This window comes from Acinonyx jubatus, chromosome A2, assembly GCF_027475565.1.
Source record: "Acinonyx jubatus isolate Ajub_Pintada_27869175 chromosome A2, VMU_Ajub_asm_v1.0, whole genome shotgun sequence".
Classification (NCBI taxonomy): Eukaryota; Metazoa; Chordata; class Mammalia; order Carnivora; family Felidae; genus Acinonyx; species Acinonyx jubatus.
The window spans coordinates 113,879,054-113,901,038 of NC_069383.1; the positions used below are offsets into that span (position 1 = coordinate 113,879,054).

Sequence of the window (21,985 nt, forward strand, 5' to 3'; positions counted from 1 at the left end):
ATTTACCTGGGCCCAATATCCTTCTTTGTAAAATGGCAATGATATCAGTTCATGTGAGGGCTGCTGTGAGCTCGAGAACCACCATGTGCAAGGAGTCTGGTGCAGTGCGACACTCAGTTGATAGTAGCTATTACTTTTACTATTAATAAGTCACTTATTCTGATATTGATAACAGCAATAGAGAATAAAAATACTGTTGTGGTGAATTTAATGTCTGAGTGTGTGTGAATTTCAGTCAGAATGTCTTGGGCTTAAATTTCAGCTTCTTTATCTTTCAGTGGAAGTAATGGTAGTTGTTCCCTCACCGGATGGTTGTAAATGTAGCGCGGGGCCAGTGGGGAGCACCCCCTGCCTGAGTCATCAGTAATATTATTATTACAGTGTTAAGGCAGTTAGAAAATGACTTGGTGATTCCTTGGGTCGTTGCACACATGAGCTTGAAGTATAGGTGACTATAAATAATTCATACTATGTTATAATTACATTGAGGACACTACGAATAATTTAAAGTGTAAACAGAATTGCTAGATTTCGTGTGCAACTCAACAGTTGATGTCATCATGCAGAGTTTCAGGAATATAGAAATAGCAGCAGCCCCATGGGCCATCCTCCCTAGACTTACGGAAGAAAGGTGGTCAGTGTACGATCAGTTAATTCTGGCCTCTCTGTTCATCTGTGATAATTGTTTGTTTCAGCAATAGTAACAATGTTTCTGTTTGTATCCTCCAAGAGCCGAATGACAGATTTTGTACACAGATTGGAAAGATGCTGTATCTATTACTTCTTCATGTTGTAGGATATTTACTATTATTGTTTGATTTGGTGAAACATTTTCTCTTGGATCTATGGCCTGTTCCCTCCTTTTTATTTAATATACCTAAGAAATTTTTTTTATAATAAATTACAAACTGATACCTGTTTGGAAAAGAATGGTCTAGTATATTTGTCTCTTTAAGGAGATTACAAAATGATTTTTGCTTTCTGTCTTCTCAGTACGTGTTAATGTTGTGTAGTGAAAATGTGTTTTGTTTACTTTATCACTAAAGAAATCACAGTAATTCTGGGCATGGAGTGTAGTGTTGTTGAAAAACAGTTTTGACAGCTAGTAAGAGCGTTTCAAAGATGCAAGCTTGGCTACATTTCATTACAACCATCATACTGAGATATTTTCCAGTAGAAAGGAGGAGATTAAGTGTCTCTGAGCCAGAGTAGAAAGCTACAGAGAATGACTAAATTTCATCTGATTTGATTCAGGGAAGAGGAGGAGAGAGAAGAGAGTTTCCTTAGTCTCTGGAACTTGGAAATTGAGAATTCCTGGGCTCCTATTCTAACCCTTGATACTCATTTGAACTCCTCATTAATTTTCTTGTTGATATGGTGAGTCAGAGAAATAAATAAATAAATAGTCTCTTAAATGTTAAGAATATGAATGTCTTATTTGAAAGATACCGCATCTCTTAGAAAGGAAGTGGATTAAGTAAGGTATAGGGGCATGGCTACTGGGATTCCTTTCATGGAAATGCCAAGAAGTAATTCTTTTCCAGGATCCTGATATTCAAATGTGATCTGCTAAGGAAGAGCTCCCTTTTCCCTTCTCTCTTACCCATATGGACTCTTGGATTCCTGTTTTATAGCTGTGAATGTGGTGAATAAAGCACTTTGTTATTTTCTGGCAAACATGATCCTCTTGTAACCTACCTGTGCCAGCCGTGGAGTCAACCATTTCTCCAGGGGACCCTGGTTCCTTTTAGTGGAGAATAGGATTTAGAAGCCACAGTCTGGGTGCTAGGTATTAGTATGGTGTCATTGCCTTTAGATTTGAGTTGTCTAATATCATAGACACCAGCTGCTCATGGCAATTCAAATGTAAAATTAAATAAAAATTAAAATTTCAGTTTTTCTGTTACACTGGCCATATTTCAAACTCAGCAGCCACATGTGGCTAGCTGCTACTATATTGGACAGCCCAGACATAGAATATTTCTACTATCACAGAAAGTTCTTTTGAACAGCACTCTTTCTAGACCCTTTCAGGGGAAACAGCTGGGAAATCATCAGTTATTATTAATACTCCCAATTCTAATCCAGTTCCACAGAGTTCTTCCTCACCCTCCCCCATTCCATATTTGCATCTCCCTTCTTCCCAGCAACACATTTATTTATTGTTCATTCCTATAGTTCACATAAAATAGTTTCAGAATTGCTGTGCCCATACCAATTAGAAAAATAAACCTAATAAGAGTTAAAGATTTGTTGGCAGTTCTTTTTTTGTTCTGTGCTGAGGGTAAACCAAAATACTTAAAACTTTGTAGTCCATTACCTACCCTCCCACGCCCCCCAGTATTGAGTTAACTAAAATATATAGTTGGATTCACTCATTTCTGTTTGCATTCAGCTGTAGATTTTTTCCACCCTTGTTGATTTCATTTTATTTTTTCGACATGTATACCATTAGCATACTTCTAAAAGTCAAAGCTATATTAAAAAGTGTTTGAAAGTGTGAGGGGCGTCACTCTGTGCCGTCTCCTTCCTTTCTTTTGCTCCTTCTGTAGGGTGTTAACCTTTTTGTGTTTCTTTTGCTAAAGTAAGCAGATAGGTGAATGGTTTCTCAATTTCCCTTCCTTCTCTTACATATAAGGAAACACTTTATGCTCGTTTGAACTCTGGTATTTTCATTCAACCATATCCCGCGGAGGTGTTTTCTTGCCACTTCTGCATCCTTATTTCCAGCCGCATAGCATTCCACTGCCTGCATGTGCCAGAATTCATGTAACCAGTCCCCTCTCTTTTGGGTATTTAGGTAATTTCCAACGTTTTACAATACTGATAATGCTTCAGTAGATAATCTTGTGCATTTTTAAAAAAAAATTTTTAAATGTTGATTTATTTTTGAGAGAGAGGCAGAGTGTAAGTGGGGGAGGGGCAGAGAGAGAGGGAGACACAGAATCCAAAGCAGGCTCCAGGCTCTGAGCTGTCAGCACAGAGCTGGATGCAGGGCTTGAACTAACAAGCCCTGAGATCATGACCTGAGCTGAAGTCGGATGCTTAACCCACTGAGCCACCCAGGCGCCCCATGATAATCTTGTGCATTTCTAATAGCTTGTGTATCAGTATAGTAAAAATTCTTAAAGGCACACAATTGATGCATTATAACAGCAGGCTAAACTCCTGTTGGTTTTGAGACTTGTTTTGGGCTGCTTGACCGATAACTTCTGTGCTGAAGAGTACAGTCTAAGATGATTTTTGGATATGAAGCAGTTTTCATCTCTGTGTGTGTATGAAAGTATGTGGTAGGGTTCGTGTGTGTTGAAGGTTTGCTGTTGAACTGTTCAGTCAGTCACCTGTGAGAGGAAGGGAACGTTTATTGAGTGCTTACTGTATACTTATCCTATGCTAGACACTTTAACTATATTATCTCACTTAACTCTAGTAATAAATGTGACTCTTTAAGGTGTGTGCATGTGTATAAGAGCTCTGTTACTTACAGAAGCAGAAACTGAGGCTCTGAGAAGATCGTGTGTTCAAAGTAGTGGAGGTGGGATTAACCCTGTTGTGTGTGACACAAAACCAAAGATCCTTTGATTATGCCATAGCTGTTTCTTACCTGAGACAGGGTTACATGCATCTTAAAAGATGGACATCGTATATTTATGACACTTCACCAGTCCAATGTCCAGTATATGGTAGGTACTAAATAATTTCTGTGTTGAATTGAATTAGACCCACTTTCAAGAGACTGCTCTCTGAGCTCATGTTCCAACTGGGGCAGGCATCCTCTTTTGATCAATGCTTCACAGTTGCAAAGTAGTTGCCCCTGGCCTCAGATGGGCCAAAACCCATAAGCTCATGCTGGGATCAAAGCCATGGTCACTAGCCCTGTGCTCTAACTAGCTGAGTTTGCCACAGACCAAGTTAGCAATCCACACTGAGGAAGGGCTAGTGAAAGAAAACAGTGCCTCTCCTCAGGGGTGGCGCTCCTTTGAAATACTGTCCTGGTGTGAAATGTGTCCATTGTTGTTGTTTTTGCTTCTGTGACCACTCTTTTGAAGTTTTTTCTCAAGCCTAATGTAGCCAATTCTGCTTTATCCTTGATTGCGGATCCAGTCTCTGGGCTCCTCTGTTTTCCTCTGCTTCTCCTTTTTCTCTCTTTTCTCCTCGTGCCTAGCTTTCTCCTCCCCTCCACTCCATATTCTTATTCCCTCCCCCACCACCCCATGGCCCAAGTTAGTTCACCCTTCCCTCCATAAGCATGAATAGAAAAACTGACAAACTCAAAACCAGTACTTCTGTCAGCTTGAGAAAAAGTTGGAGGCAGCGTTTGATATCAAGTGCTGGTCATAGAATAGAAACCCAGTAAAAAAAAAACAACAACAAAAAACAAAACACCTTATTGATTACTAGCTCAAATGGGTTTTGGGGTTTTCCTGTGGGCTTTGTTTACTTTTGTGCAATGGAGTTGATTGTGTAAATGGTACCTCAAATGTTCTGGAGTATTTATAGTTTGTGATGTCCGTGCATAAAATGCTTGGCAACGTAATCACACTGTGTTTCTTGTATCTCCTGAGTATGTTTAGTGCCTTTAGTTCCTGTAGTACCTTTAGGATACATATGGATACACTCTACCAAGAGACTATTCCCCAAACTTCATGAAAGTAAAGGAAGCAATTCCTCATTTCATACTAACTCTAGACCCAGAGGAAATGGGAGAGTTAGGGTTATTTTAGTACCTTGACCCTACTGACAACTGGGATTTTGTAAGGTAAACTGGGACTTTGTAAGGTAAAATAATACATATTTATAGACAGCATGTTACAGATGTGTGTGAGTCTTCATAAGCCTTCCAGAGAGGCAAACTTTATCACTGAGCATGGAGAGAGGTCAGCATCGCCAGCGTCCAAAGAATCAGGAGAGCCTTTGCATCAGGGCTTATTAATAACAGTGACTGTTGACTCTTTATTGTGTATCGAGAGCACTGTGCTGAGTGCTTCATGGGCATAATCTCATCCCATCCTCACAGCCCTGTGATGTGGATACTATGATTATCACCACTTACAGATGGTAAAAATGAGGCCCAGAGAGGTTCTGTAACTTGGTCAAGGTTGCACGGCTAGCTAGTAGGTCACAGGGACAGGAATCAAAACCCAGGCTGTCTGATCCTAAAGCCAGTGCTCTAAGTGAGCAGGTTACATTTATATTAATAGCTTGGTTATCCAGCCTCTATGAATCATTTGTCAAAGGACCCTAAAGCCTTATAGTTTTGAACGATCTTCTATTTAAGCACTCTCAAAACACAACTGATAATGCTTTGGGGATGAGAGGTGGAGACATTGCTTCAGCAGGAACCAGGGACCTAAGGTGATGAAGGGCTGTCAGCCCTTAAAACTTCCACGAGGCAAAGCCTCCCAAGCAGTGCTTGCCCGTCAGAGATGCTGAGCTGCCACTTAGCTTCTGTTGAAGAGGCTGGAAACAGTGTGTCTGTGCAGGTGAGGACCCCTGCAAGAAGAAACAAGCGGGTTGGTTAGTTTATGCCCAGGAAAGTGCTTTTTAAATTGTTTTAATTCTTATTTAAAATTTCTAACCCAATTTTAAGTTAGTGGCGCACAGGCCAATAGTAACCTTAGTCTAACAGATTCACACTGGAGCAGTTTAAAATTGGCTTTAAGTCTACAGAGACACATCCTCCCCCCACCCCCCCACCCCTGCTCCAGATTTCATAAATCAGAGGCTCTTGAAATAGAATCCCTCAAACTACGTACCCTCTTTTCTCCCACATCCTTCTTGGCGTCATTCAAACTTGGGACATTTTAGCCTTGAAATTCTGTATTTTTCTGTACATCTACACACAGTATTTTGGTATTCCCAAAAGTGTTCTGAGGGATTCAGGAGGCTGTTTTATAGCCTTATTTTAGTTATCCTAAATAACTAACTTAGAAACTGAGATAATGTTAAACAAGATTTTTTAAAAAAAACTCTCCTCTCACGTGCAGCAAATATGTGTATTTACTTTAAAAAAAATAAATGAGGGAGCCTGGGTCTAATAAATGTTTCACATTAGGGAAGTATAATCTGAGAACTGTTTAGTGTGAGACTGTGCCCCTAACACCATAGCCAGAGCTGTGGGTCAGCCTTAACAGGGATGGAAACGAAGCTGGGTTTTTTTATGGCCGCTCCTGCTCCCGTGTGGCGTTAAAGGCGCATCTGTGAGTTCCATGCAAGTGTTTTGCTAATGAAGTGTGGTACCTTTAAATAAAGGTCACAGGCCTGACCTGTGTTGTGTGGGTTGCTTGTTTGTCAGGCTAGAGGCATTTTCTCATTTTCACAGTTCAGCTGAAAACAAAGACCTCCTTATCCGAGCAGGGAGCTGTGCTTTTAAGAGCTGACATCAGCCTTTTCCCAGCAGGCATCACTTCTGCCTTAAGAGTCTTTGCAGAGAGCTGGAAAGGGAGATACCCATCCTGCTACTGGTGTTCTTCTGCCAAATAACACACAGAGTAAAGAAATGCCAGGAGTGCCAAGAAGCAAAGAAGTAGAGAAAACAGGGCTATCATCGTTTGCCTTCTGGTCTGCTATGGGGACCTCTGTGGTGCTTGCTTATCTTTGTCACAAAGAATGTAAAAGTGGGAATAGAACCTTGAGAAGGAAGGACTTTTTTCCTAGAGAGGAATTAAAGAACATTAGGGATATATCAGAAAACTTCCATTAGGATGAGTAAAGTCACTTTTTAAAGTGGCACATTAAAATAGAAAAAAGGACTTTTTATTTACAGAGGAAGTCAGAGGCATTTGTTCAGAAGTTGAGGAAAGAAAACAACACAGGATTTGGCTGTTTCTCCCTCCCACTCTGATTCTCTGTGCTCCAAAGCTCTTTTTGGAGTGCCATTGTCTTGAAGATGCTTCTGCCCTGGGAACACAATGGCAGCTATTTTTATACATAGAGGATTAATCTTGATGTTGCTTTATGACCACACAAACCTCTTATTGCCATACAAAGCCAGTTTGTCCAAGTATATGAAGTGCTGTCATTTGAGTAGATTTGACCAAGGACCAGAAAGAAGAAAGCTAAGAAACATGGTCTGTGTGTGAGTGCTGATGGTTCTTTTATTTTCCTCTAGGATCTTGCTTATAAACCCACCATTTGCCTGTGCTATATGTAGCTCACACATAGTGAGGTCATTTACAAGCCCAGCATTCTGTGTCTGGTGTCGTTTTTATTTGATAAGTGCCACCACTTGGTCTCTATCTTCTTTGCTAAATCTCTGCATAAAGCAACCGTCTTCCTCCTTCCCTCTCCATTTTGAAAATTCTTCACAAATTGTCTCCAAAGCATAATTAGAGAACTTAATGTTGCAGTAGTGTTCTGAATCTGGCAGTAGCTGGAAACCTTGCCAAACAAGGGATCTGAAGTCTGGATCCAAGCCTTCATGGCCCCAAGAGAGGCAACATGTACTGCAGAAAAGAAGGAAACAAATTTCACCAGCATACTCTCCTCAAAATTATCCTACCTCTTGCCTTCCCTTCCTTGAAGAGATCTAAGAAATGCAGCTAATGCGTCCACATAGAAACCAGCTCCAGAAACTGGCTGAAGGTCGAGTGGAAGAAACAAACCAACTCTTAACTAGGTTGGGTCACTTGAGAAGCAAGTCTGAGAACTGAAACCTCTTTGCCTCCCTAAATTTGTCTCTGTCATTGAGCCCATCAAGGAGTGGTTGTGGGGTTTTCTAACACATCAGGAGTGATTTCCTGCACGTGACTGCTGAAGTAACACTGCTTAGGGAGGGAATCAAGGCACCATTGCCCATAGATGGTCTCAGAATGCTCTTGCCTCCAGATGCTCTAAGGAAAAAGGTGTTCCCTGGCATAAGTTTGGGAAGTACTTAACCCAGTCTTCTGGGTCTGGTCGTGCATGGTAGCACATTTCAGGCTTTGAGAAGTCCGATGTACAGAAACATCGTTTAGCCCAGGGTTAATCACGTGTGACTGGCCATGGATTCTTTATCCCTTTCTAATGAGACCTATTAGGAATATTCCAGGGAACCTACTTGCCTAACAAAAAGAACATTTTATTTGGTTTCAAAATTCCATTATGAACTTTCAGACTCTCAAAGGTCTGATGCTGTACTGTTGTACCAACTGTTGCAATGAAATGACTATGTAACTCCTGGATTTGGGACTGTTGGCTGCCATCTTTCCTGCCTGGGGCTCTCTGGGAAGTTCCGTGAGTCCAGAGAAGTTGAGCAAAGCCCGAGGTCCTCCCTCCCTTGAACTTATGTCCCTCATCTTCCATCCCTAGTTCTCTCCTCCCCTCGGGGCTGTTTCTAGGGAGCAGATCATCTCTACTTCCATATCCACTTCCCAGTCCAGTGCCTTGATCTCTGCTAGCAGTTTTAATGAGACTTCTCTCCCTCATTCACTGGGGACCCACTCATTGCCAGATCTAGAAGGAAACCTGCAATTCCTTATCTTATTGGATTTCCTCTTCCTTGTAAGTCTCTTTTCCCTTGGTTCCCGTGGCCCTTTCTTGCTTTCTTTGGTTCCCCTCCTACTTCTGTGCCCACTCCACCAAGGATCTTTCAAAGACTAGGCATTATTGCCATTCTGCAGGGCTGCATCCTTCTTACTGTGCAGATCCTTCTGAAGAAGTCACATGCCAACAACTCAGGGCTTGAATTACCTACCTCTCCAGGTAGAGGCTTCCCAAATCTTTATGTCTTGCTGAGTCCTACCCTTCACCCCCACCAGAGCCACCTGCCTCCTGGATACTGTGTGTACTCCTCAGGTCAACGATGCTTGGCTGGAATTGATTTTAGTAGCTCCTTACTTCGACACGTCTGTCCCCTGTCTTCATGATGGAACGGCTGTCTTTCCACTTGGCTTGGAAGTCGCCTCCTCTCTGATGTCGAACCCACTGGTGCACAGCCTGCTGCATCAGTCTACTAACTGTTGTCCATGTCAGTACTGGCCTGGGCCATAGTTTAGAACCCCATTTCCATGACAGTGCTCTCTTTACTGGTCTTGCCACTTCGGAAGGTTTCTGAAGTCTTACTCTCTTCTTGGAATCTTCCATGACTCCCAGTCAGCTCCAGAAAACACTGAACAGACGTCTGCATTTGGGGGCTTCTGCCCGTGTGCTCCTGCCTTGCTGAGGTGAGCCCATGTGCCTTCTTCACTCCTTCCTGGTACACTTTCCTTGCCTCCCTCTCTTGGCAAATGATGGTTCATTTTGCTTTGCGATGAACATCTCTTTGTATAAAATGATAACATTTTGCTGTGATGGTGTGTCCATCTGTCTGCTCCACTTCCCAGACTGCAGGGCCCTCCAGGGAGGGAGCGGAGTCTTACTCCTGTTGGTTCCACTAACACCCAGCACAATGTCCACTTGCTAGGTGCTAAATAAGTGAATGAAGAACAAGTCACTATGAGAGCACTGTCAAAACTTCCCTTTGGGGAAGATTTTAAGAATTGCTTTCAAATATGTAATAAACTCTGAGTGGTACCACTTACTCTGTTTCCATGTTTTCCTTGTAGGCTCAATGTTTTAGTTCAGGGAACATTCTGGAACAGAGGGAACCCCACCATCACTACCTCCACTGCCTTCCTTTCCCCTACCCCTTGTTTCCCCAAGACAGGAAAGTGCAAATCCCAAGGACCTGGGCCGTTGCAGTTTACAGTCTGAATCACTAGTCCTGCTTGTGATGCTTGTTTTGGATCAAATGATCTTTTCCTGATGTTGACTCTGAGTTAATAAGCCTTCAGAGTTTATTGTGTGAATGAAATGTGGTCCCCCCCCCCCAACTCCTCTATTTATATTTCTTCTTACGCTTTGTGTTCTGACTCCCGTGTGCACATAAGGTATGTGGGAATGAGAAGTTCACATCAGCTTGGGTGCACTTCGCAGTTCAGAGGGATGGCCAGACATTTCTTCCGGGTGGAAATCAATCCAAAGAGTAGATCTGTTCTTACTAGAACAGCAAACAAATCTCTGCCTAAGTGTTTACTACTTTTGGTGTTGTTTCCAGTCTACCTAAAAAGTTCTCAAAGCGGAAGTGTTTATTTGGCTATTCTAAAAGATTCATTGTGTTTATTTCAGTTGTGTGTGATAGCTTCGGGCTTGCATCACTAGCAGCCCCATTTCCCTGTGTGTTGGGTTTGAATGATCCTGCATCATTTTGTGTTAGGCTTTTAGCTTTAGAGCAAGTTATATCCACCGATGGAAACAGCTTTCTCTAGGAGCTGTGAATCGTAGATAAAGTTTGGGAATGGAGATCTTGCTGAAAGGGGCTGATGGCTGCATAGTGCCCTAGTCGGCACGTATTCCTGAGAGCCTATTTGAAGGATGAGACAAAGTTTATTCGTGGGCGGTAGCTCTGACTTCTTTTTGGCAAGATAAAATCCAAGTTCTTCAGGGTGACTTTCAAGGATTATGGTGATCTGTCCCAAACTCCCTTTTCCCACTTCTCAGTAGAGGGCCTTCTTGGACTATGGATCATTGAAATACTCCTTAACCGTGGTTAAATTTTAAAATAACGTATAGGCAAGCTACACAGAAGGTGGGAAGCAGCTCGTGGGCCATTTGGATTATCCATCCTGCCTCATGACTTTCCTTTTGAGGTGGTATTTGAAGCCAACATTTTCTTTGCCCATGGCATCTTAATGTGTATGGCATCTCTCCATCACACAGCTTCCTTCCCATATCCCTGCGTCAGCTCTTCTGTAAGACCATTCAAGGGTCCCCAACATCCCACTTCGCCTGTACTTGGTTAGATCATTCTAGACATACCATTCAAAGTTGGCGATCATCTGACCTGGCAATCTTCTTTCCCTCCACCGTATCCCACCCCAATTTTTTATTTTGGAAAGAGTTCAGATCTCTAGAAACATTGAACAACTAGTTAAATGAGCACCCTTCACTAGATTCACCAGTTGTTAATATTTTGCCAAATTTGCTTTCTCTTTTATATGTGTTTTAACAATGATGTGATCCAATTTACTAATATATTCACATTGACTAATGTCCTTTATAGTTGTGTTCTCTTTAATTCGGGATTCAATTACAAAGTACACTTTGCATTTAATCTAGAATAGATTTTCCCATTTTTGCAGGGTGGGTGGGTGGTGATTGGTGTTTTGGTGGCTAAGGGAAAGGGGGACCTGGACCGGGACAAGTGTCATTGCCTCATGAGGTCTCCCTCGGGATACCAGTTGGACCTCTGACAGGGAGATGGTTTGTCTGGGAGCCCTGGGAGGGATGCCATTGTACATGATAAATAAAGGCAGTTATTAGGATATGTGTGTGGTTGTTACGTGGTGGGAAGTGCAAATTCAGAAACCGGGGAGGAGGGAAAGGGACAGAAGTCATGGTGAAGGAGGCAGCAAGGGGTCTGGAACACAAGATGGATGAGTACATGGAACAAATTAAAATTTTCATGCCTGGGGGAGCCTGAGTGGCTCAGTTGGTTAAGTGTCTGATTCTTGATCTTGGCTCAGGTCTTGATCCCAGGTCGTGAGTTTGGACCTTGCACTGGGTGTGAAGCGTACTTAAAAAAAAAAATTCCATGCCTGCTTTCTAAGTTAGCTTAAATCACCTTTTTCATAGATTTTTATTACTGCCCAAAAGGTTCATTTCAATTTCTAGCCCATAATTCCAACAGTTTTACTTAAAAGAAAAAAAATTCTAGTACCTTCACTTAATTCATGGCAAAGATAGAGCATTCTCTGTTCCTTTGTCCCCCAAATCTACAGAACTCCAGCAAAACCACATATATTGCTTCCTGTGTGATCTTACTGACAATTTCTTACTGACAAGTAATTCATTTGAAGCTCAGGTGAAATCTCTTGACTGAAAACTGGTGCCGTGTGTGTGTGTGTGTGTGTGTGTGTGTGTGTGTGTAGGTGTCTTCTAATTTTCAGCAGCATGTATAGTATCTAATAAAAACAGTCCCGGAATTCTTAAGACTTGATGGCAGTAATTGCTCACTGGTGCTGTGATGGGATGTGGGTGTCTGTGTAGGACCTGGAAAGGTGACTGTGGCGTTACCCTGGTGACTGAGCGGTAAGACCTGGAACTGTTGGCAGTGGTGCCTCCCAGCCAAGCGTCTTGCCCGGTGCTGAGCTCCAGGCAGCAGCTGCCGTGGCTCACAGGAGCTCCATGCTCCTTCCCCCTCCTATTGCCGAGGTCCTGGGACTGCCTCCTTTTTTTCCTTTTCCAGGATTGGTTGTTTAACTCTTCTTTCATTTCCAAGAAATGTAGCACAGTATCCTTCCAGTAAATTCCCCTTCAACTAGCTAGCCTTGTTTTATGTTGCTTATAACCCAAAGAACTTGTTAGAACCCAGATCCTTGGGTTGTTTACAGTGTTTTACTGTTATTTGTGCAACTTGTGGGATGATGTGTGTATATACATCCTTGTTCATATGCCATATTTCCCATTTTTCTTGAGATGGAATTTCAGGGTCAGAGGGCACCCATTACTACTTTGGCTGGTTTATTTTGCCAGCTTGGTCTCTACCAGGTTCACTGATACACATTCCCACTAGTCACTGTGTGCATGTCCTGTCTCCCTGCATCATCACACAGGTGACTGTAACCATGTATTTAATTTTTGCAAGGTTCATAGGGGAATCATTGTGGTAATTTGCCCTTTTTCCCCCCTCTCTGCTGTTAGGGAACTTGAATGATCTTTTCATATGCTTATTGGCCATTTGGATTTCTTTTGTGACTGTATCTTTGTCCCTTTTTTTTTTTTTTTCCATTAGGGCATTCATCTTCTTTCTCTTAATGTGTTAGCACTTTTCACGTAAAGGATCCTTCATCAGATGTGTTAGGAAAATAATTTCCTAATTTGTCGTTTGCTTTTCAACATTAATGTGTTTTTGAAATAGAGATGTTTAAAATTTGGAAGTGGTTGAATCAATCTTTTCTTTAATGGAAAAGGCTTCTAGAGTGTTCTGGAAGGGACTGCAGTGTGTTGGTTAGTACCTTGTAACATATATATCTGTGCTGTTTTGATGGTAGGATCATTGTGTCTGCTAAATACATGTTAGCTGCGAACTGGAGAGAAGCGTATCGTTTGTGTATTACTTCACTAGTTCATTTTACCCAGCATTTCCCAAGTGCCTACTTTGTGGGTGGCATGGGGGATGTGTGTGTGCAGGGAAGGAGTCAGCCCTGGCTAGGGGAGGGGACCTAGCTGTGCCTGAAGAAGTGCCGGGTGGTGGTGTGAGGGCAGGGGCACCGCCTGCCTTTTCCTGACTTGTCTGCTTTCTCCCTCCCTTGCCCCTCAAGGACATCTTTCACCGTCATTCAGCACTGTGAATGGCCAGAGTGCTTTCGGTATTTGTTTTAATAGCCTCTTGTTGGGTACCATAAGTAAGCTCTGAAATCAGAAGTTTAAATTCTGTTTTTATTTAAGCATTTTACCAGATGTTTCCTGTGGTTTGACAGATGTACCATTTACTCGAAAGTTACACTCCTGAGATTTTGAATGTTATGGACACTGTTGCTATAGACAATGATTCTGTCAGGGCAGGATTTGGAAGACAACTTTCGAATCATTTTTGAGTTGAAGATGTGTGTTTACCCAGAACAGAAATGCCGGTCTTCATAATCCGCTTTTCCTTTCTCTGTTAGCATCCTGATCTCCGGTTTATGAAAGACTGTAAGCTATTAATTAGAGTTTGTTCCAATAAACACTGTTGTGCCTCAGTGGGGATTACTTTCTGAAAGCAGCCGGACTCCGGTGCCTCCAGGTTTTGTTTGCAAAACTCACCTGGGTCAAAACGAACTCAGATGGTGGGCAGGAGATGATTCAAAGTGGGTTGAAAATCTGGCTTGATGCCCCTGTTGGTGGGCCCCTTGACGCTGGGGTACTGTCGATGGAGACGGCTGCAGACATGGTAGTTTTTTGCACCCACTGAATGCCTGTGAAGAGAAAAGCAAGTACTGCTGGGGTACCTTTGCCTCCCCCCTGCCCACAGTCAGCGTTTCTCTGCAGCCCGAGTCCTAACAGAAAAGAGCCTCTGATCCAGGATTCTGCTGGTGGGAGGAAAGCAGAAGGAAGTTGCTTCCTATGAAACACAAGTGAGACTGAGTTGTGGCTGCAGCGCAGGAAAAATGGGGATTTCTGACATTCCTTCACTGAGGGCCCAGATGCAAGGGGTGCCATGGAGGTGCATGCATGGTGCCGTCAGGGCTGGCTCCCTTCTCCGGCAACCTTCCTCTCCTGTGTTTTGTTTAGCCTTATTTAGAGTTATATAAAAGCCTTATGCTATGGAAGATGGAGAAACAAAGAAAGAGGAAATCGCATGCTATAATTCTGACAGCACATCTATTTGCGCACGAAATGGAACTGTAACGATGCATGTAACGTTTTGGCAAGACCCCCTCTGTAAATAAACCCTCCCAGGAGTTACTAACCTATCCCAGGACCCACAGGAAACTTTTCCTTGCAGTGTGGGGGCAGGCAGGCCCCTTACCTTACAACTCTCCTCCTAGACGGGGACTCTTATTCTGACAGGCGATCTGCCTACCCACTTTTGTGCCTGGGCCTGCTTGCCAAGTTTGTGAGGCCCAAGGCTTTCTTGTGGGAGGACGCGGGGCTGTCTTCATGCTCTTTGGCAATGATTAAAGTGAGGTTAGTACCAAAAACCCTTTCATTTTATTCCCTTATCCTTGCTTTTTCAAACCAGATGGCAACCCTGTATTTTCAGCTGTAATTAATTTAAACTATGAGGCAGCGAGTCCTGGGAGAGGTAGAGTTGACTGTGCTCAGAAGGGACAGCAGTGATTTTCCTGCTCAGCCCTCTCCCCTCACCAGATGGCACCTCGTCCCAATCAGAGCCGTGTCCCGGTGCTGCTTCTGAGAGGACCTGGCAGGAGAGAGAGGGCTGTTAATGGGGCTGCTGGGCTGGCCACCGGTGACTCGTGTGAGCTGTAAGGGTTAATGCACACTAGTAATTGTTGCCTTAATGGATTGGAAGTAACCAGGTTCCAGGTGATGGCTGACGTGTTATTGCCAGGCCGGGCTATCATGTGACTGCCTCCAGACAATGGTGCATAGTTTGAGTGGCTGCTGATTCATGGAGTACAGGGTGCTTTTTCTTCCTATTCCCTTCAGCTGCCAGGTTGGCCTCCAAAAGGGGGTATGTTTTAGGTTTAACATTTATTCTTAAAGAAAATTACAAGGGAAATAAAAGCCCTTGGCCACAATTGCAGTCTGGAGGTTTTGACCTCAGCTATTTGACCACTTCCCTCCGTGGAAATTCTCCTTGTGTCCCCTGTCTGTAAGTTGTTCTAGATGCAAGGTCAATTAGTGACCAAGAGATCCTTCACATTTAATAGAAAGTGAGCACTTTGGTTTCATCTCTCAGTAACCCGTCAAATAACTCCACAGAGCGGCCTCCTACCCCCCTACCCTCTTCTCGCCTCCTTGCTCTGAACTGACCCCCTGAGAGCTGGGCGTCCAGGCGCTCCCACCTGCCCACACAGGTAGGCACAGCGGGGTTTTCGTTTCATCGTTTGAGAAACACATTTTCAGGGCAGTTGCCGAGGAATTGCAGACTGAAGAAGATTTGTTAACGATAATATATGTGCAAAACACTGTGTAAAACTGTATGCTAATGTTATACAAGTGGTAGTTATTACTATTATTAACATTAGCCATCCTTGGATGACCTGAACTAATTTTTAAAGGCCCACAGTGAGAAATGAGAACCACGAGTATGTAGCTTGTGAGTCTCCCAGAATGCTCACTGGTGATTACAGCATCATTGACTGCGGTCCGTGTGTGTGCCTGAGTTTGCTGACTTTGGTGAGCTGGGTGATGGATGTTCTTTGTTTATTTAATTTTTATGTCAAATATTTACATTATTCATGAGTATTTCTCTCATGGGCCACTTGGGCTATGTTTACCAAGACTTGCGTTTTTGTTGTTGTTGTGAGCCAAGACCCATCGTTTTGGAAACCTTTTATTTTTCTCTAGTAGAGAGGGACAGACATGTAGATGATTTGTCAAGGCTTGTAAGGACGAACAGTTTCACATAGAATAACCATATGGTCCAGCAAGTCTGCTTACTGGCATGTGCCCCAAGGAAGTGAAAGCAGGGACTCAAACCAGTTTTTGCACATCTTTGTTCATAGCACCATTATTCACATTATTCACCCCCAAGAAGGGGGCGAACAACCCAAACGTCCATCACTGGATGAATAGATACACAAAATATGTGTGCACACAATGGAGTGTTTATTCAGCCTTGAAAAGAGAACACAACTCTGATACACGCTGTAACATGGATGAACCTTGAAGACCTTCTGCCAAGTGAAGTGTACCAGTCACAAAAGATGAAATCGTATGCAATTCCATTTATGCTCGGAGGGTGGCTGTCAGGTGAAGGGGGAGGGGAGAATGGGGAGTTCGTGTTTCATGGGGACAGAGTTTCATTTTGGGAAGATGAACATTCTGGAGATGGTGGTGATGGCTGCACAGCAGTGTGAATATTTAAGGCCACTCAGTGGTGTCCTTAAAAATGACTAAAATGGCAAATTTTTTGTGTATTTTACCACAGTAAAAAAAAAAAATATCTATCTATCTATCTATCTATATATAGATATATAGATATATATATATCTTCAGTTCACTTGAATAGACAATAATGAATCTATCATGTGTTCCATACTCCGTTGAGATGAGTGGTGTGTAGGGAGGAGGTAAGTGGTTTGGAAGACAGCAGAAGACCAGCCCCCGAGGATTTGATATTTGGTGCCTAATAATAGAGAATCACAGTGTGAGGACTCTGGGGGTGGTGATTTTAATTTAAAGGGCAGGTAGGATTAACCATTACCATTTGGTTTTGAACTCCTCAAGAAAAGGAGAGGGGTGTGTCACTGGGGTATTGGGGGACAGACTCTAGAGGTTCTCCAAAGGGTCTGGAATCATCGACTCAAGATTTTGGGGAAAATGCCATCTCAGTGTTGAACAGAATCATCAAGTTCCCTGAGGTTCCTTTGCCCATTTTCCGGGTTTCAGGTTTCGGATACGGACGTGATTTTTAATAGCCCAGGGGATGGCTCTTAGACGTTAGTCACGTAAAACAAAGCTAAACAGACACTTAGAGATAGTTCTGAATTTTATGAAGTTTGCAAATGAGAATATTTGTAAAGCATTGCAACTTTAGGGATGCCTCATGGCTCAGTTGGTTAAGCATCTGACTCTTGCTTCAAGTTCAGATCATGATCTCACGGTTTGTGAATTTGAGTCCCACATCAGGCTCTGTGCTGACAACTCAGAGCCTGCTTGGGATCTCTCTCCCCTCTCTTTCTCCGCCCCTTCCCCACTCGTTCTCTCTCTCAAAATAAATAAATAAAACTTTAAAAAAAATAAATGCAACTTTATAACTCATACAAAAATGAGATAGGCCATCTCTGTTGTTTTTTTCAGATCCCTTGGGAACTTTGCTTTAAGAATAGAGATTGATGAGTGATTTCCCTATCAATTGTTAGTATATAATAGCCTTTCCAAGCATATGAGGGTCCTCAAAACAATCTTTAATTCATATCTTGTTCCTGTCTTGTAATGTTTAAAAAAAAAAGGCCAATTTTTTCTCTAGTCTTTGAAAGATGGGGTTCCGACCGGACTGCCTGGATGCCCAGAGGGAATTAATGGACTAAATGCCTAGCATTAATGTACTCCATAATTTGCTCTCAGAAGGTCTTTGAGGTTCTTTATTACTATTTTAAAGAATATTGGGTAGAACCCTCATTATATTTTATTAGATGAATATTTAATCAGTTTATATATACAATACTTAAATTTTCAAACTTTTTAGTACAGTTACATATAGTAATTTAACTCAGTAATTTTGCCCACAAAGTTTCTGATGTCAGTCAGTCAAGGTAGGTGGGTGGTTTCGAGAGAAAAATTGGCTTTCTAATTTTTGTTTAGTGTTGAATAAATGCACCAAATTAGAGGTTATCCTCTAATATCAAGAAGTCACGAGATCACTGGGAGCTGGTGGCCACCGGCGTTGAGTGCGGGAAGGCGGCCTGCGGGTGTGTGTAGGGAAGAGGGAGTAGTGGCAAAGCCTATGGTGCGGCAAGGGCGTTGGCCAGTCTGTCTCCGATGTGCAGCACATGTGATGTGAATGTGGAGTAACCCATTTGTAATTCTTGCCAAGGTTCGGTCACAAATATAGCTGAATTTAAAGGGAAAAAAATAGTGGGAGGAATTCAGATGACCACACACCTCCTATGTGACACGGGTCCTGAGTGACTGTTGGCATCTTGGGTAATGCCGTTAAAAGTGTAGTTCCAGGTGACTGAGGCTGTTGAAATAATCCTGATTTCGAGCATTCTGTTAACCTTAGTTTTTATTAGACCTCATGTGCTGATGTTTGGTTCAGAAATAGGCTACCATACATTGAAAGGGATGCTCTTTTCCTGCATGCCCTGTGTTAGGTCACATCTGGAGTATTAAGGTTTAGTTCTGGGCACCACACTCAAAGATGAATGTTAATTTGTAAGGCAGGTGGAGGTGGGTGTCAAGATGGTAAGGGGGTCCGGTACAATTTGCAGCAGTTTTTTGCTGAAGAGAAATCTGGGCATGGCAGGGCTGACGGCAGTTTCCAGGGCTTGGAAGAGGAAAGAGGCTCCATTGAATTTTTCCAATGGTTTTCCAGAGGTTCAAACCTTTGACCCAAGAATTGAACTGGAAAGCAGATTTCATTCATTAGGACGAAGAACCTTTCATTGAAGCTCTTGAGTCATTGAGTGAATTGCCTGAAGAGAAAGTAAGTGCGCATCCCCGGAAGTGTTTAAGAAGTAGCCACCCTCCAGTTAGGGAATGAATGAGTCACTGGGGTGAAAGGCACAGCATAGGGAATATAGTCAGTGGTACTGTCAGAGGGTTGCGTGGGGACAGATGGTAGCTACACTCGTGGTGAGGACAGCGTATGTATAGAAGTATTGGACCACTGTTGTCTACCTGAAACTAATGTAACATTGTGCATCGACTACACTTTAACTTAAAAAAAAGGAGTGGTATGGCTATCTTCAGGAGGCTATGGTTGCTCATTCTGTCCTTTGTTTACAGCCATCTTACCATGAAGCTCTCTTCCTTTGGGTAGGACAATGCACCCAAATCTTTTTGTGAGACAGCTTTATAATATAGTCCAGTGATTTGCTGCAAAATGCAGAGTAAAAACTAAGAGTGAGCCTTCAGAAGAAATTGAATGGAATTACGAAAGGTGGCTTGGTACCAACCTGGAAGAACGGAAGCAGAAATGATGATGGAAGGTGTTTTCAGACCACTTTTTTCTATGGGGTTTGCGGTGGCTGGAGTTGGCTCTCCTGTCACCAGCTTCATGAGCTCCTCTGACTTGTTCAGACCAGTTTGGGCTGGTTTTTCCCTAAGAGTTCATGTGCCCTTTGGTTGGTTGCTCCAGAAGTTCGTTACTGTGTGCCAGGCACTGTTCTGCATACGGGTGATGGACTCTTGGGAACAGCGCACCGTGCACGAAAGTCACTCTGCCTAGTTTGCTTCACTCCAGCTGTGTGCGGAGGGACATTTCTTCTCTCTGGGTCTCAGGTCTGTGGACAGCTAAGAAGTGGGGTGCTTCCGCCCTCCTCCTCCCTGAGGAGGGGAGTGTAAAGCAGCGGGTCCCACACTCTACTTTTCTAGTATAAGTAAGGTGTTGTCTGTGGAGTTTAGAATCAGACTGGGGGGTGGGGGTGGGGGATGGGACACAGCAGGGAGAGCTGAGCATCTGGGTTGACCCCAGTTAAGCCGGGGCTGGCACCGGACAGTCTCGGTAGGCAGATCCCTTTGCCCCCGCTTTCTCCTATCCTTGTCCCAGCTGTCGCAAGCATTCCCTAAATTAGGACAGGGGAGCAAAACGTCACCATATTGATGCCTCTGTTGTTGTGAAGGGAGGTAGATGGTCTTTTCTAGGCTTTGGTCTGCCTCAGACATTACAGCTTAGTTACAGAAGAGGAGACATAATGTTTTCCATCCTGTCTCTGGTACAAGGGCTCCCATTAATACCAAAAATACAATAGTGGGTGTATTTTTTAAAATACCCTTCATTGAGAGAATACATAACGACAAAGCTACTACCAATTTAGTAGCAGTAGGAATTTTAAATTAATTTAAATTTTATTTATCTCAGCTACATCTCCATCCACTTGAAAGCTCTTGAGTGTACACGTGTGGGACACGTGATCCGTTCAGGGGTAAGCAGCGCACACAGATCCCGGTCCAGCAGTGCTAAGTCCCCGGGGCCCTGGCTCGCAGGTGGAGGCCCACTGTCTTGGTGGCAGTTGTGACCAACATGGGGGGAGGGAGGAGATGCTTTAAAGTCATGTTCTCGGGGTTTTTACCTCTTTTCTCAGACGTTAGTTTTTCCTCTGATCTCAGCTAATGATGGAAAACATGTGTAGACAGTTCCAGTCAAAGAAAACCAGTACCTTATTTACATAGGGTTGAACTGTTTGGAAATGTGGCTGGAGTCTCTCCGCTATCTGTGAGGGCTCTGCCCTGCCCGCTAACATCTCTGAGAGTCTTGCCTCCTGTGGGTGACAGGTCTGGAAAGCTCTTCCTTTGTGCAGCAGGTCGGGTGTCTGCATGCTGGAGCCGTGCACGGGGTGGGTGGGGTGCCGTGGTGCATCCTGCACTCACTCAGGGCCTGTGTACTCTTACTTTACGCATTGTTCTAGCAAACCCACTTAGTGGCTTCCTGGCCCAGCACAAGGAGAAGGGAGAGAGAAGCGCTCCCCGCGGTGGCAGGCACACTTCTCCAGGAGGAAACCGGCACACGGCTTCCAGGAAAGGAAAGAAGTGAGTTCTAGGATGTTTCAGACAGGTTTCTAACTAAAATAGTTAAAAAATGTTTTCTTACTTATGACTTACATTTCGGTTTTATGTAGAAGCTTTACCTAAGTGGCTGTGATGGGTAAGTGCAACTGCATGGCTCCAGGTGACCTCAGTCAGGCTTCCTGGGTGCCCTGGAGTCCCTCGTGCAGATCTGCATAGTAACTGTGCTTGAGGAAAAGAGAGACCCCCTTTCCCCTGGAGATCCTTCTAGTCCCCTGCAGAAAGGGCAGGAGTTCACAAAATGCTCACTAGGGCTGACCTGCTGGAGGAACAAGAGGGATGTCTGAGGAATCTCGAAGGCTCAAGAATATATGGAGATGTTGTTATGCTGATTTAGTGCCTCCCCTTTTTGAGAAGGCTTTGATTGGAAACCCTTGACTCCTTTATACAGAGAGAGTCCACATCAATGATCTCAGAAATATCACTTAGATACGTAGTTGTTCTTACACTGTCTGCTGCTTGTGATTCCCCTACACGCCAGCACTAGAGAAATGTGCTATTTCTGAAACCCTTGCAGGCAGTTTCAGCAGAAGAGGCAAGGTTGGCCTCATCTGAGTCCCTGCCCCACCTCCTACCAGCTCTTCCACCTCTGAATGCCAGTTCCCTCCATGCTCCAAGGGAACAGCGGGGGATGACCCAGAGGGCAGGCACAAGCAGTGAATGCAAGCGGGGGACAGTGTACAGCTGGCCCGTGGGCTCGAGGGTTTGGTTATCGATGGGCTCATCGGTGTAGGAATGATGGAAAGATCTGGTGGGTCGTCCATGCCTTCATCTGTCCAAAATGTTACTGAGCCACAAGGTTTTGGATTATAATTTGGCTGATGAGCTTCTTCCCTTGTTTGTGGGGGCAGATGGGGTTGCCTTTTCCTGGCTTCCTCAATTGCTCTTGGAGGTGAAGTCAGGGGGCAGCTTCTTATTGGCAGGTCTGGCCTCACACACACAGTCTCGGCTTGTGCTGTCATTTCTTGGTGCTCATTAAATATGCCTCATAATGACAGGCTTGCATGACAAGGTCCAATGGATCTTATGAACCTATTTGAAAATGAAGATATAAAACATTCATGGTGTGTGTGTGTGTGTGTGTGTGTGTGTATCATAGATGAAGCAGAAGAAACCATGCCTGTGG

At 43.6% G+C, this 21,985-nt stretch overlaps 1 protein-coding gene across 4 annotated transcripts in view; it reads left to right on the plus strand.

Annotated features, from left to right (window-relative positions):
- VGLL4 (vestigial like family member 4) overlaps positions 1–21,985 on the plus strand; it is a 166,590-nt gene that overhangs the window by 126,866 nt on the left and 17,739 nt on the right. Inside the window, exon 1 of one of the 4 annotated variants that reach the window (XM_027042659.2) lies at positions 11,127–14,628. The exons of the other annotated variants lie outside the window; for them this stretch is intronic. Coding sequence (XP_026898460.1) covers positions 14,615–14,628 — 14 coding nt within the window. The 5' untranslated portion in view covers positions 11,127–14,614. Of the gene's footprint in view, positions 1–11,126; positions 14,629–21,985 lie in introns of those variants that run through there. 4 annotated transcript variants of the gene reach the window in all.